The 15,388-nt window shown below is 41.9% G+C and overlaps 2 protein-coding genes across 9 annotated transcripts in view; one reads left to right on the forward strand and one right to left on the reverse strand.

The window, feature by feature from the left end:
- Positions 1–7,651, forward strand: part of Smyd2 (SET and MYND domain containing 2) — a 52,438-nt gene extending 44,787 nt beyond the window's left edge. For 3 of the 5 annotated variants that reach the window (XM_058577049.1, XM_058577050.1, XM_058577051.1), the window contains 2 exons: positions 1,342–1,450; positions 2,568–2,710. In XM_058577049.1, the coding sequence (XP_058433032.1) occupies positions 1,342–1,450; positions 2,568–2,681 (223 nt within the window). In that variant the 3' untranslated portion in view covers positions 2,682–2,710. The other 2 variants (XM_046438468.2, XM_046438467.2) reach the window with 2 other exon arrangements.
- The window catches only part of Ptpn14 (protein tyrosine phosphatase non-receptor type 14), a 180,619-nt gene continuing 171,315 nt past the window's right edge, over positions 6,085–15,388 (reverse strand). For all 4 annotated transcript variants that reach the window (XM_046438465.2, XM_058577047.1, XM_058577048.1 and 1 more), the window contains exon 19: positions 6,085–13,481. In XM_046438465.2, coding sequence (XP_046294421.1) covers positions 13,353–13,481 — 129 coding nt within the window. In that variant the 3' untranslated portion in view covers positions 6,085–13,352. The remainder of the gene's footprint in view (positions 13,482–15,388) is intronic.

The raw sequence follows: 15,388 nt of genomic DNA on the forward strand, positions 1-15,388 counted from the left end.
GTGACAGATGGAAGTAGTGGCATTGTCATCTGTCTCTGACTGGGATGGGCTGGATCTGATTGCTGGAGGGCTCCCCAAAGACCTGGACATTATGCCATTTATAAGATCTGCCTAAGATCACAAAGATCAAAATCTCTGGGCATTAAACCAGGAAATCCCTGTGTCCCAAAAGCACCCCAGGTGTTTTTCATGAGTTTGAGAAGCCCTCAGTACCCACTCAAGCTGTAAGATTGGGGACTGTAAAGCTTGTGTCTGGTCTGAATTTGTACTGATTCTGCCATCCACTTACCCCACTGTGCCGTGAGTAGCCAGCAGGGGGAGCGCAAGGGGAAGCCAGTCCTTAAAGTCTTAGAAACAATTTGTTGGATTAGAAATAATCTCAGCCTTCCCTTCCTCCTGGTGTGAGTAAGAAGTCCTCTCCTCTCATGCACACCTCTTTTGAGAAAGCAACAGCAGACTTGAGATTATTCTCAGCTTTGTGATTGTTCTTCCAGCAGGGCCTTGCTGTGCTGGACCGTTTCTTAGCTTAGCCTCTCCTGGAGGCCCAGCTCTGCCCTGAGGGCTGCTGGTCCCAGGACTGCCTCCAGGCGGCAAGCTGCCTCCTACCGGGGCTTTCAGCTGGACATAGTTTCAGGGTAGACTGGGTGGAATAGACTACATGTAAATAAGCACCTCTTACACTCTGTCACCTGCAAACTGCCTCCTACGCCCTGTTCCCAGGGCAATGGCTCTTTCCTACACAGACTCCAACAGTCAGCCCTCTTCTCAAACCAGAGAGTACCTTCTGGATACAAAACCCTCTGCTGGACAATAGTGAAGGAATGCCTAGAAGAAACGGGAGGTCTTTGCTTACTCCAAAGGGCTTATAGTTTTGCTAAACTAATTTACAGAGTGCAGCAGAAAGGTGGGGTCTTAGTACACTCGCACACACAGTGTGTCTTATCTTTCTAATGGGAGAGGACAGAACCGATTGCTGCCCTCATAAATGGGACATTTAATTTAAAAAATGTTTTCCCAGAGCCTTGCTTTGGGTATACCAGGAGTAGGAAACTCTGGACCAAGATTGAATGTTGCATTCACAAATATTTTGGTGTAGAGTTTCTCTAGTGGTTTTGATGTAGCTTTTTTGAAATGCAAAAACTGCAAAAAGTGGCTAGCATCTGTGATGAGGTGGTGGTATCAACCCATCCAAGCCATGCCCATAGCCCAGCAGGATATGGAGCAATCCTCCGCCATGGAGTACTGGGTCTCAAGCTCAGGGGCCACAGGCTTCCTGTACCCACTCCATGGTCCTCTGTGCAGCGCTGACGAGGCGGCCTGTTGTCTCTCCCTTTCTTCCAGTAAGCACTATCCCTTGTACTCCCTCAACGTGGCCTCCATGTGGTTGAAGCTGGGAAGACTGTACATGGGCCTGGAAAACAAAGCTGCCGGAGAGAAAGCCCTGAAGAAGGTATGTGTGGGACTCAAGGTCAGGAGTCCAGTGGCTGGGAGGCCTCCTTAATGGAGAAGCAGCTCCTGACCACCCTTCAGCCACAGGCTCAGGGGTGTGTTCAGCGGGGCGGGGTAGGTGTACAGCAGGAGGGGCTGGCTGAGATCACAGGCCTAGCCCTGGCTGAGGAGGAGGGATACTACCCACCCCTTGGGAAGCCATGGAAGTAGAAAGGCCACCAATTGGGCCAGGAGACGGTGGCAAGGAATTCTCCATTTGTCCCTTTAGGATTCAAAATAAGATGCCTGATGATGCATTTGCAGTTTCTAAAATGCACTCCATCATCATTCTTCCAGTACCAGTTAAACACTAGGACCCTTATGTGTTATTTCTCTTTTAATTCTCACAAAAATGAGATAAGCTTTCCTGATGAAGGAAGTAAGGCTCAAGTGGCTGTAAGGAGCCTGGGTACGTGGCGGGGCCTTCCATCAAATAGGGGTCTTTTTGAGTTGAGAGCTTTAGTCCCTCCCAGTCATGCCAGGACCAGGGGTGGTAGGAGACTGGACTTGGGAGGCAGTTCCTCTTAGTGTGATGGCTCTTCTGTGCCTCCCCTTACAGTAGCTCAGAAACATACTCCTGGGTATTGATTCTCCTCGTTCTTTATGTGGAAGTTAACAGCACAGTGTAATCTGAGAAACAGTCGTTTGTTCCTTCCTGTAAGAGACTGTTTATAATTGTTGTGGTCACAAACTAGGCCTGGAGGCCTAATTCTCCACATTCCCAATGGACTATTCAGGGAAATGGGCTAAGGCCTCACATCACAAACTGAAGGGTCAGGGCACAGCCAGGACGGAACTATGAATCAAACGAAAAATTTTCTTTAGACTATGGATTTTGTCATCTTGTTTATTGACTTAACGAGGCTGAAGGAAAATTATCCAGTTAGGTCATAATTGGAAAGTGTTGACAGTTATAGAAATACCTAGAATATTGGAGCAAAAGAATTTCATGAAAACAGTTTCTCTACATCATTTCTCCAGCTACTACCCTTCATATTTTTTGCAGAATGTCTTACTCAGTCCAAAGGATAACTGTTCGATTATCATATAATCTTGTCTGGTTTTTTTGTAAGAAATAGACTGTGGAGGAGAACAAAAGCTCTGGAAGCCAGTTTGCCTTCCATCCCTTAAAGCAGAGAAGTCCTCCTCGAATTCCAGTTCCCCTGGGCGAAGGTATGAGGAACTGGCTTTGAAGCTCTCATCTATTCTTTGTCTCGCTCTTTCCTAGGCCATTGCAATCATGGAAGTAGCTCATGGCAAAGATCATCCATATATTTCTGAGATAAAACAAGAAATTGAAAGCCACTGAAATTGCATCATTTCAGTTTTCATTCAGAAACCTTAAAGGATTTGAATATTTCAGATCTTATGCACCACTCCAGCATTTCTATAAACTAATTGGAATGAGAACACTTCTTGCACTTCAACCTTGCACATGCCATACTTTGAGGGTGTTCTTGATAGTTCACCATAATATTAATTTTGAATGCTTTCTTTTTTCTAAGAGGTAATGGCATGGTTTCATATAATATATACTGTGGACACACTGAGTTTTTAAAAATGCATTTATTTTTGCCTTCATGCCTATTGTAACATCCTGAACAAATTTGACTGATGTTAAGAGAATAAAGATAGAGTACTCGAGGTTTGTGTTTGCCTCTGTCTATGGGGAGGATTTCCAAGGGTGGGAGCTTGGTCTACAGTGGAAGTGATACTTATTCTCCATTGTTCAGTGCACCTAGGTCTCCTCCCCAGAGGTGGGGTCAGGCAGCCCCTTTATTCTGTAGTTTGAATCGTCTCTCTGGTATCTTACATGCTTAGAGCATGCATTACTTTCTTGGCCTTTTTTTTTCCCCCCTTCACTGTCTGAAAGCAGTTTCCATCTCTCATTCCATTAACTGTTCTGTGCAGTACTCTCCTTTTTTGGAAAGCCTCCAGAGTAAGCTTGAGATGGAAAAAAATTTTTTTCCTTACCAACTCTGTGTTGTGAGCAAACACTGATCTCTACCCACACAGCCAGCAGGAATCCAACTTTTTGCAGCTTAAAGCCTAGACAGCAGAAACCTAGGGAATTGTTTGTTAGCAACCATGGCACTAAAGGACACAGCAAGCACTCCTAAGTACAGGGATGTTTCTCAAGAAAAGTGTCTTGGCCAGGCGCAGTGGCACATGCCTGTAATCCCAGCAGCTTGGGAGACTGAGGTAGGAAAATAATAAGTTCAAAGCCAGTCTCAGCAATTTAGCAAGATCATGTCTCAAAATAAGAACATAAAAAGGGATGGGGATATGGCTCAGTGGTTAAGCACCCTGTTCACTCCCTGATATTAGGAAGAAAAAAAAAGTGTTTTACAGCTCAAAGAGAAATACTTCCGCATCAGTTAAAAAATAAGCAAAGTCTGGTGGTGCTGACACTTGATTATCTTTCATAATCATGATCTGAATACAGTTCAAATGGTGGTAGATCTGCTATGGTTTCTTCCCTTCCTTGTCCATACAGACCTTTCAGTTTGTTGCACACAGTGGGATTTAGCAGGCAGAATGTATCCTCTTCTATGTAGTCCAGTAAGATATTTATTGAACATCTACTTATGCAAAATACTCAGTATCTCTTCAGTGCAGGTTGTGGTTCAGGGGAGTTTAGTGTTTTATGGATGCTAGTTTGCAGTCATGGAAGTAGCTCATGGCAAAATATCTGTAGATAAACCTAAAATAAGTTCACCATCTTTGACAAAGTTTCATAAAATTTATGAAATTTCTCAACAAGTAATACAAACATGAATGAAAAATGTGGACCATTCTTTCTTCCTCATCAGCTCTGTCCTGAAGGTAAGATCTCTGTAAACAGTTTGCTTTATCTGGTCTCCCTTTTTCCCATGCTTGTATAAAGCATCTAAATAAAGAGATTTAGAAAAAGGCAGCATGTGATATGATTTTGTAATCTGCTTCTCTGACTTAACATGGGCCTCTTTTCATTTCAGCACTTACAGATGTGGCTCGTTCTTGTTAGAGGCAGAACATTGCATTGAATGCAGAATCATAATTTATTTATAATTCCATTTATGGACAGGTGGTTTTGCCCAGCTTGATGCTATTACAAAATGCCACACTGAATAGTGTAGGGGGGAGGGGAATAGATTCTAGGAAATATAATTTCAGGATCAAATAACAATCTTTTTAAAAATTTATATATGGCTACATTTCCTTAAAAAAAAAAAAAAAACTTCACCAGGTATGAAACAGAATATAATTGCATTGGTTTTCCTCTCCCTCATAACATGATACCATCATTTTTTTGGCCCAATCGAATGTGTGAAATATCTTTGTTTTTTGTGCATTTATTATTATTAGTGAGGATGGGCACGTCCACATATATTTAGAGATTATTGTATTTCTTCTGTGAATTGATATTCAATTCACGGCTGAGATGTTTTTACGAAACATGTGCATGTTTTTCATTTCAGTGCTAAGGCCACCCAGAGTTAGTGGTAGACTGCATGTGTTTATGGTCTCAGTCCCACAGGGCTGTACCCACTTCTGATACCAGTCACCATGATCACTGTCCCATTTCTGTCTGACCTGGTTACAGAGTCGGGGGTCCCATACACCATTGCCCATTGTGTTCAACAATTTGCTACAATGGCTCCCCAAACTCCAGGAAATACTTTTACTTACTATTAGCAGTTAAGGCTGCAAAATGGAACAGGCAAACGAAGAGGCTGAGCACATGAGATCTGACGCCATGGAGTTGGATTGCCCTGTTATTTATCATGAAGCACGAGCCCACCTCATTATGAAGGGGTCACTGGGTTTGTGCCATGGCAGCCAATTGGATGGAAATCTGGGACACAGGGTGACAACCTTTCAATCCAGAGATGAAGTGAGCTGTTAAAAAGTCGAAAGACAAAATACAAGAATTTGGATTTTCAATAGCAGCCTGGTGCCTGCCTTTTCCACATCAACAATTTGGTGTCTGAGAAAATGACAGTGGAGGCCGAGGGGCTTGGGGTTTAATGAAGGTTATCACTGCATTTGTGAGAAAGACCATTTCCATACATTGTTCACTCCATTTGGCTAGTGATCACCACTCTGATTTCTTCTAACCAAGACTAACTTTGAAAATTTCATACACAAATCTTCATTATGATCAGATTATACAGGATAAAAGGTAGGTAGCAATAAACTGGCTTTATAAAGGCAGATTTTTCCTAGACACCTTTGCTTTGAAAAGAATCTTAGAAGTAAGGGATAGGTATATGCCTTCAACTAATGCCAACAGTGCTAAAGAGAGAAGACTGTTTTCTCTGGAAAAAAAAAAAGGTTTATTGCATATGGAAATCAATAGATATCTTTTATATATAAAAAAAGGTTAGAATAAAGATCTCACATTTGTAAAGGCACATATGAAACATGTTACAGCAATGACAAGGACAGTGAGAACATCATCTAGGACCAATATCTAAATAAGACTTTATAAAAACAGATAGAAAACAGTGCAAAAAATACTGTCAAAGTCAGTTTTATACACCCCAATTGTGTATGAAACTGGCAAGCATAAGCTTATTTACTGATATAAAATAGCACATAGAATAGCATGCATAGTTTCATTTAAGGCTTTTAATATTATTAAACTGACAGGGAGTCTACACCAAAGTACAGTTGACATGACTACAGATAAAGTCACTCCCCGACTTAGGGAATGTCCTATAAACTCCTCAGTCCGTCTCCCCGCCATAACAACTGTAGTTTGGTAGTAAAGAGACTTGGCTTTCATCTTGCCAAGTATACCAAGTGGCCTCCATGGGGAGGAGAATGTGTCCCCAGGATCCCAAGTCCCAACTTGGAATGCATTTCTCACCACAGCAACATAATAGTTCCGTGGATCCATTTGCAGGTCCGTCCATGAAACTCAACCAGTTCTGACACAGGCCTGTGTTTTGGCTGTGTTGGAAGTCAGTGGGCTTCTGTGGGCTGACCCAAGAACTTTAATAAGAACAAACTGGTTTCTAAGTTGGGGACTTTCCTGAATATCATTTCAAAACAAAACCTATTAGACATCAATTATTTTGAAGGATAGCAAAATTCACAACATTTTACAAAACAGACCAAGGAGAGCATCACAATACTGAGATCACAGAGTACAACAGTCCAGTGAAACAAAATAGATTAGGCTGTTATTTGATGTAACACTAGTTACATAAGGTTATACATTTAATAGTCATCTGCATATGTAAATCTGTTTTCCCTCCCATCCTCAACCAGGTTAGTTGACTTCTGAAGGCACAAGGGATACACAGAATCGTCTCTAATGGAGAGTGTACCTTATATGTCTGAAGGATAATGTTAAAGAATTTTAGGATTCCAAACAATGGCAAGAAAGTTCAGAAGAAACTGCAGTGAAATTTTACAGTGTTCAAGTTGGGGGTGGAGGGAATAGCTCTGAATGACAGTTTTGGTTCTATGCTGAAAGTATTTACTAGCTAACACTGCAGTTGAAGGAGGAGGTGGGAGGCCCTGAGAAATGCCGAGAATGCCAGGCGCCCCTTCCCTGAGAGTCACCTGGCTAAACTCAAAGCAGCATTCCTGAGATTTTAGCAAAAGGTTTCACCCCAAGGCACAGAAAGATCCCAATCTCAGCTTTTTTCCTCTAAACCTTTTGTCAGATGAGATGGCGTTTCTGTTTCCCTGAAGGAAGAGGTTATAAGAACTTCCACACAGACTGGATAAACCGCTTATTCTGCCCTCCTAGATGACTGAATTATTGATCACAATCTACCTTTTGATGTTCCTTGGCAGCCCAGAGACACAAATCTGCCCCCCCAGATTGGTCAGTGTGTGTAAAGGCCATGATGAAGGGAACATGGTCCGGCGCAAGAAGCTAGAAACCAATTAGACCACAGATGTCACCGCACCAATGTGAAGCTACCTAAGTTCTCCTCAAAATAAATATTAAATACCATGGCAATCATTGTCTTAGGAGTGTTACCTACTTTTGCTTTCATTCGTTCTAATAATGATAGCTGTGATCACTGAGGGAACAAAAGGGTAAATAAGGACAGCTTCCCCAAGGCTGACAGTTTTCTAAGCTACTTCTGGTTACTTTCATTTGTCAGATCCAATTCCTGGAAACAGTAAGTTTTTTGTTTTTGTTTTTGTTTTTTTTTTTTTAAAGAAAGATTAAAAGATTCCCTAGTTACATATTTTGGAGAGGTTCAAGACAATGATGATGACCAGACTAACTTCTGTAGGGGTTGCACAAATGGGGTACGGAAAGAAAAAAAGTGTGCTCAAGAGATGAACCAGGAAGCAAATGGAAAAGCATGAAGAGCCAGCAGAGCCTTGAGTGAATGAAACGCCCTAGGAATAAAGATGTGATGTAACACATGCTGCCTGAGAGATGGGAAACGAATGCAATCACTGTGTTTATATTCTACGTTTTTGTGCTCTGGTTAGATACTCGATCTATAAAGGAAAAACTTTCTGCAGCACCTGAGATCACTGGCGAGAGGAAACCTAGATGTTTGGGAGGTCTGCTCACTAACCCTGAGAGCTACGTGGCTGAGCAGAGCCCTCAGCATAAGGCTGCGAGGAAAGGAAGGGCTACCAGTGCAAGACGAAAGATGTGCTCTTGAGCAGCTAACCCAGGCACACAGCATACACGGCATCATGGTTCATGATACTCACCCAGCTGCCCCTCAGCTAGGAGGATGCAGTTGGACACTAGAAGCCAGGGTAAAACAGATCCCAGTGCTACAGCAATCTTTTCCCTGGGTGCCACTTCATAGTTTCCAACACTCTGACATTGCACAAAGCAGAGTAGGGAATAGGAGAGAGATTCCAGGGTACAAAAAATTGTGAATTAACATTTTCAGAGGAACATCAGGGCTAATCTAAAACCATTATAACTCTTCTCTCCATGTATATCTTATCTTTGGGCAAGCTTAGGGCACTAAGAATGATCCTGGTGGCCCAGAGCATGGCAGAAGGAACAGTGACTTTCTACACATATTGAGGTTGTCTTTGAGCTCCAGCTCTCCTGCTTTAAAACTCAATGTCCCTGAAATTATTTGTTAAAATGGGAAAGCTGGACAAAGCTTTGAACAGTAGGAATGAATACACATCCTTCCTTTTACTGCATCAAACAACAAATTATGCAGGCTGTGAAATCGATTGATGCCAGATACTGAATGCTAGGGTCAGGGATGTGTTAACAGGGAACTTTTTTAGTTTGATCTTGAAAAAGAAGATACAGCTATATTAAGCTGAAAAAGATAAGAAAGGTAGTCTATTGGACAAAAATGCTTACCTACCTGAGTTTCTACTGGAAATGCAAAAGCTGGATAAAGGTTGGGCAAGCTAATGGTTGAATTTCACAGAGCCCTTTGAATAAATGGCTTCTGGACAACCTGGTTTCGCAGAATTTGGTTAGTTCACTCTCACATTTCTCCCAGGCACGTTGCTGTTACTTTCTAAAGGTGTAGCAGCAAGGTATTTTTGCTCCCAAATGACTTGGAAGCTGAGGTAAAAACAAGAATCATTCTGCCCACTTTGCTTGGACATCAAGGGAAGTGTCAAAAGCAATTTAATACCTGAGAGTGTTATTTCTACCCTGTAGGACCAATTGGGATTATTTCCATCCTATAGAGTTAACTAAGTTGGTCACCCACCAAGTCTATTGGGAAATAAGCAGTTCCCATGGAAGGCCCACATTCTCCTTTGGTAAGATAGATGAATAGTTGCTCTGCTCATAAAAAGAAAGTGCCAAATAAGAGCATGATGTGTGTCTAATAAAAATCAATGGCGAAAATTAAAACATGGCAGCAGAAGAATCTTGGGTAAAATGGGAAAGCTGAATTCCCCACAAAACAACTTCTTACGTTAAGAGCCCAATAATGATTACTTGGTGTTTCTGAAAATTTCCTTCCCTGAGGAGCCCAACGGAGCTAGCATTCCTCAAACTGAGGAGGAATGGTGGATAGATTAACACCAACATGGGTCTGAACCAATCATATCCCCTGAATTTATGTTCCCTGGCATACATTCTGTCTAGAATATCCCTATACTCTTCCCCCCACCCTGCCTCCATGGATTGGCATTTCTTTACCAAATAAAAATCAATAATTATGCTTCTTCCCCCATCAAACACAGCGTTGGAAGTAAGAGTGAGATTAGATGGTACATTCTGTTTTTTGACTATGGACAGCTTTGGGACCCATGTCATGTTTTCTAATGAATGGACTGAAGAAAGCTAATACAGATCAAAGTAGTCAATATATCAAGAAAGGACAATAGTTGAAAATTCCATAAAAATGTATTTGATGGCCAACCCAGCCTGTCAGAATCAACCATGCACTATCACCTCTGCCAAAAGCCCTGGGAGACAGCCTGCTCACCTTGTAGGGGAGGATCACAGCAGCAAGGCCATGTGCTCACAAGCCAGGCTGCCCGCACACTTTTGTGTTCATTAGCGCTTCCTTAGAGAAAAGACATAAGGCATTGGGATCCACTGTATCAGGAAAGAAACAAACTGTACATAGTAGGTTGACCCATGTGAAGTTTTTATGTTCATAGAAAATAGGCTTAATTAGTGGAAATTACATATGGGTCAACCTATATTAAACTAGAAAAGGAAAAACAAAAAAGCAGTTAACTGGATAAAAATGCTGACTTACTATGCCTAGCAGAATTTGGAACTGCAAAGCAGAAGCCAAAAGAAGGCAGGATAAAGACTGAGTACGAGCCAGTAGTTGGGTCCCATAGCCTGTCTTTAGCAGAGTCCCAAAAGACCCTCCATCCAGGCTAATGGAAACTGACTCAGGTAAATAATGACTGTCGTTATAATCACAAAGTAATTTGTCTTAATCTAGAACCACAAAGGTTGGAAAAGTTGTCTCAGTTTAAGCTCCTTGAAAGTTTATTCCTCATCAATTCCCTGTGGAGATGTTTTTACCTTCCTGATTGCGTGGCTCATCTCCAAATGAGCATAGAAGCTGGTTTGTCTTTACTCTCATATAAATAAATGTCTGACATACCTCTCTAATGCAGCTAGATCCTCTTGTGTACTTTGTATCCAGGGAAAGATCTGTGTGTGTCTCCCAAGAACCCCACAAAATATAGCCCAGCAGGACACTTCACAGCATTGCCAGCAAGCTTATCTTCATCTCAAGGATGAAGACATCAAATTCAGCCCCGGGATCCAGGGACCATGCTGAACAAGGAAGATCACTTTAGGTCAACATATCTAAATGAATGCAAATGAAAGAAGCAAAATATCTCAACTGGAAAACTTCAAAACTAGAGGTTGGAAAATATTAGATAGCCTTGGTGTGAGAGGGTACCTTTTATTACCACCATTTTTAATTTTTTCCCTTCAAATCCAAACTGCAGCAATAGACCCTGACAGCTCTAGCTTCAGACTTGATACATCATCAGGAAGTCATTCCAAAAGCTCTAACTAGATAACTAATTTAATACACTTTGCTTCAAGGTTTATTCCTTGGCTTGCTTCCCAGATATAAAGCATCTCTGGGCAATTATTATGCAGATGCCACTAAAAACACTTTGAATGGCTGCTGATAATTTAACAGGAGATACACTGGCATTCACTGGAGATGTGAAGAGGAAGGCAAAATGTGCTAAAGAACCAGAAGCATTTGCTTTTAAAAATGAAATATGTGTAATAACTTTTAAATGTTTTCCTCTGGGTTTCAATATAAACTTTGGCTAGGAAGTTGGATATAAGACCTACTTCCTCTCTGCAATCTTGTGCATTAATGAATATTCTGATAGCATAACCCTTTTCAATGGGTTTCAATGAAGCCCAAAAGTGATGAGCTCAAAGAGACATCAACTTTACATGCTGCCCGCAGGAGACATTTTAACAGTATTCACATTAGGGCTTCAAGTTAAAAGATAAATACTGAAGGTATCATTGTACAATAAAATAGTAACTGAGACAGTTCTTAGAATATTCCAAGGATGAAAAATCTCTTGAGGAAAGGACGTCAATACTTTCCTGCCTGCTGATGAGCTTCTCTGTTCCATTTAAAACACATGTGGTACTAATGATTTTCTTTTCAGAACATATACCCAAACTCCACAATCTACAAAGCTCAGTTCAAGTAAAGACTCTATAACTGCATCTCACACCTTTTGTATAGAAGAAAAGAGAGGAAGTTCTCCAGATATTCTGAGTGTAACCACACCCAATACCACACTGGCCCACAGTGGAAGGAACTGGTTGGTACCTCTTCCCAATGAGTTAATGGGGAATCTGGTTTCATAGGCAGCTGTTAGTATGTGGGATGGGAGTCACAAGAGCAAGCTCTCTTTGGTCAGTGTGATGCCATTCTTTTTCTCTTTTCATTCAGGAAAAAAAAAGCAATGGAGGAAGGCAGGTAGAACACCCACCATGTTCTAAGAACAAAAACCCCAATCAAAAAGTGTGTCCAAGAAAAACTAGATATAGAAAAGGAAATTCCCCAGAATTCAGGACGATGGAAAATGTGTGATACATGATTTATTGTATAATAACCTAAGAAATTCAGAAGGATTTGGATGAATGAAGTCATAGGAAGAAACTAAAGAACCAAGCTTTAAACTGATGGTGGTTCACACCATAACTGACCAGAGAGGGGGTTACATGGAGTAAAGGGAGCAATGGGAGACTCTGAAAGACAAATTCTACCATCTCATCAGGGTGGCAAGATTTGGAATACAGGGTCCTGAGAGAGATTAACTATACTCTTGTAGGCCAAAGCCTGGAGATGATACCAGCACAGTGAGGGTCACATTGTTGGTGACTCCTGGCCAGGGCCCCTGCTAACTAAGTGCCAAACAGCTCCCAGAAATTAGTTTCGTCAATGGTTTTCTTTATAACCTTTTCCATGACTGTGATTGAGAGAAAAATGGAATGCACCCAGCACCTCAACCTGCAGGATCTTGTCCAGCACACACTTGATATTTAAATAAGAAACAATATCAAGACCCTGCCCAACTCTGTTCTTTACCCACCCTGGGCCATTATCCTCTCCCAATCAGGCAAGAGGCCGAGCTGCACAGATGGCCTGGCCCAGGGCCTCAACATCAGCAGCCTGGAGTCTGAGAAAACAGAGAGATGCAGCAGATATACAGGGTGCAGTCCCAGCAGGAAGATAGGCTCCAGAGCCCAGAATAAGGGGTGGTTGAGAAAGACACAAAGAGCTCCTCATTCGCCTGAAAGATGTCACTATGTCCTATAAAGGGAGAATTTTCTCTCGCTGTTCTCATCTTCAATTCAAGCTTTTGGGGACATAGGAGGGCAAGAAAAGAGATTATAGAGGATAAGGGCAGAAAGGGAGAGGAAAGTGACTGTCTATCCAGGGCTCATGAGCCCCCAAAATATGAGAGAATAATGTGTTTTCTTCAGTAAAGGGTCTTGGCCCTTTTCTTTATATTTCAGGATGAATTAATTTTCTTGCCATTTTTGATTTGGACATGAGTAATTAATTAGGCTGATGAATTTCAGGATGGGCTACAAATCTGGCTTCAGCTTCACTAGAGATGTGTTCCCTTATGCCTCTGTCCCCAAAATGACCCACTATACAACCTTCCCTCCTGACATATTACAATGCAGATCAGTCAAAATGTGGTTCAAATGAAAAGTACTATATTAATATGAAAACTGCATTATAATAATTCACAAAAGTTATTCCAAAGGGGGAAAAATAAATTATCTCATATAAAATAATACATGACATTTCTGGGTAATCTTGGCTCCTGGCCTATTGCCAGCCATCTGCCCCCAACTGGGGGAGCAGATGTTGTCTGGAGGTGATTCCACCTGCAGGATGGAGCTGGATCCCTCCTCCAGGATCTGAATCTGGAGATTAAATGAGTCTGGAGTTTTGGAGAAACTGGATGAGGACTTGGTAGACAAACTTGTACTGAGTGATGGTCTGGATCATGAACATTCTTTGCTCCCTGAGGAGCCTCAGCATCATGGGGACTTCCACCTTCTGCAAGAAAAGAGAAAAGACATAAATCCTGAGATGGGAAACTTTCTTCAGGTGGTTCTTCATCTGCTCATTCAGGAAGCATTCACCCACTGACCACACCCAGGTACAGACAAAGCAAAGGACCCTGGCCCCACTAGGTTTTAGGAATCAGAGTCTATACTAGTAATTAGAGAACTTGATCACCAGTTGTCACTGGTGTGATATTTTAAATATAGCCTAGACTGCTAGATAAAACTTAGAGGCTGGGGGTCAACCCGATTGCTACTGTCAAATCTGCCAGACCCAATGACAGGATTTCAGGCATCTCTGGGTCTTGTGTAAAGGAAGGAGCATAATGTGTTCCTTTAACAGCAGGGTATGGCCTTGCCCATGTTAGGTGCAATTCCTCAGTATGCACCTACAGGATCAAATGATGAAATGCATGCAGAGAATTTAGTGCACAGTTCTTAATGAATGCAACTCATAAATGTATTGTTAATGTGATTATGTCCATCTTGCTGTCTCTCAGGACTGTGGTCATGATCAAGCAAGATAATGTATGATAAGCCTTTGAAACATCAAAGCATCTCTGAATACCAGTTTGCAGTAAATGACTTTCATTAAAAATATCTTGAGTATTAAGTAAGACTGCCTGTGTATGAATCCTTTGAAAACACAGCTCTCTTGAATGGAAGGAAATTAATACCTTGGGTCATTGGTGCTGACACAGACCAGAGACTGTCCCAGTGACCCCTCACCCTCACCATTTCTACCTTCCCCAACCAGCCAGCCATGCACAGCTGAATAGCCACTGGGCTGTGAGGCCACTATGCCTAGCCACTCACTCTGATCTAGGAGATGTCAACCCAAAACAGATGGTACCCATGAAGTTATCAAGAATGGAGAAAGCATTCAAAGTTACATAATAAAACTGACTGCATGCCATACTTTGTAACCTCCAAACCTTGAAAAATAATCTCAGTTATTTCCAAATTTTGGGTAGCTATGATAACAGGGGCCATCCTTAGAAGTCATTCTTATCAAAACCAACTAAAGAATGTACACCACAGTCTTAAAGGGACACAGTCAAGTCCTGGGTAATGATGACAATAAAGGCATATGAATCCCCAAACTATTAATCAAAATGTAGAGCTGAGTTTATAAGCCTCTAACAACAAATGGGTCTTTGCCTAAATTACACTCTAATGTGATCTCTGTCAGGCTGGAGTAGTGGCTCAGTGTTACAGCCCTTGCCTAACACATGTGAGGCACTGGGTTTGAACCTCAGCACCACATAAAATAAATAATAAATAAAGGTACTGTGCCCATTTACAACTAAAAAATAAATAAAAATTTTAAAAAATAAAAGTGGTTTGTCATGATACACAACAATCAAGAGACAACTAATGATGGACTTAATTAATGTTTGATGACTGCTGCTCTGTGTTGGGCACTGAAGAGTTGGGGGCAGAGAACAAGGCCACCAAAGGCTTTGACAGGGAAGGTAGAGGGCACAGGAGCTTGGTGCACAGGAGCTCAAAGCGCAGAGCTCTGACAACCTGGTGAGGTTTCTTCTGTGGAATCCCAGCTCTAGCACTTCCTGGGCATATTACTTCATGTACCCGGGACTCAGTTTCTCTTCTGTTACTTAAGAGCACTAAGAGAACCCATCTCAGTGTTACTGTGAAGGCCTTTTGAGTTAAAGCCACAAGGCTCCTGGAATGGTGACAATGCATGGTAAACGCTAAATATAGGGCAGCTGCTATTTCCACTGTCATTATCACTACCTCTGCCTGTCCCACCTCCTCCATCACCCAGCTCTGGTACAGACCTCCACCACCACCAACACGCCACCTCCCCTTTTTCAACCACCACACCTCCTCATTTTCCACCTTCCCCACCACTACCTCCTCTTTCCCACCACCATC

Source organism: Marmota monax, unplaced genomic scaffold (assembly GCF_021218885.2).
Source record: "Marmota monax isolate L192 unplaced genomic scaffold, Marmota_monax_Labrador192_F-V1.1 WCK01_AAM20220418_F8-fsc00118, whole genome shotgun sequence".
Classification (NCBI taxonomy): Eukaryota; Metazoa; Chordata; class Mammalia; order Rodentia; family Sciuridae; genus Marmota; species Marmota monax.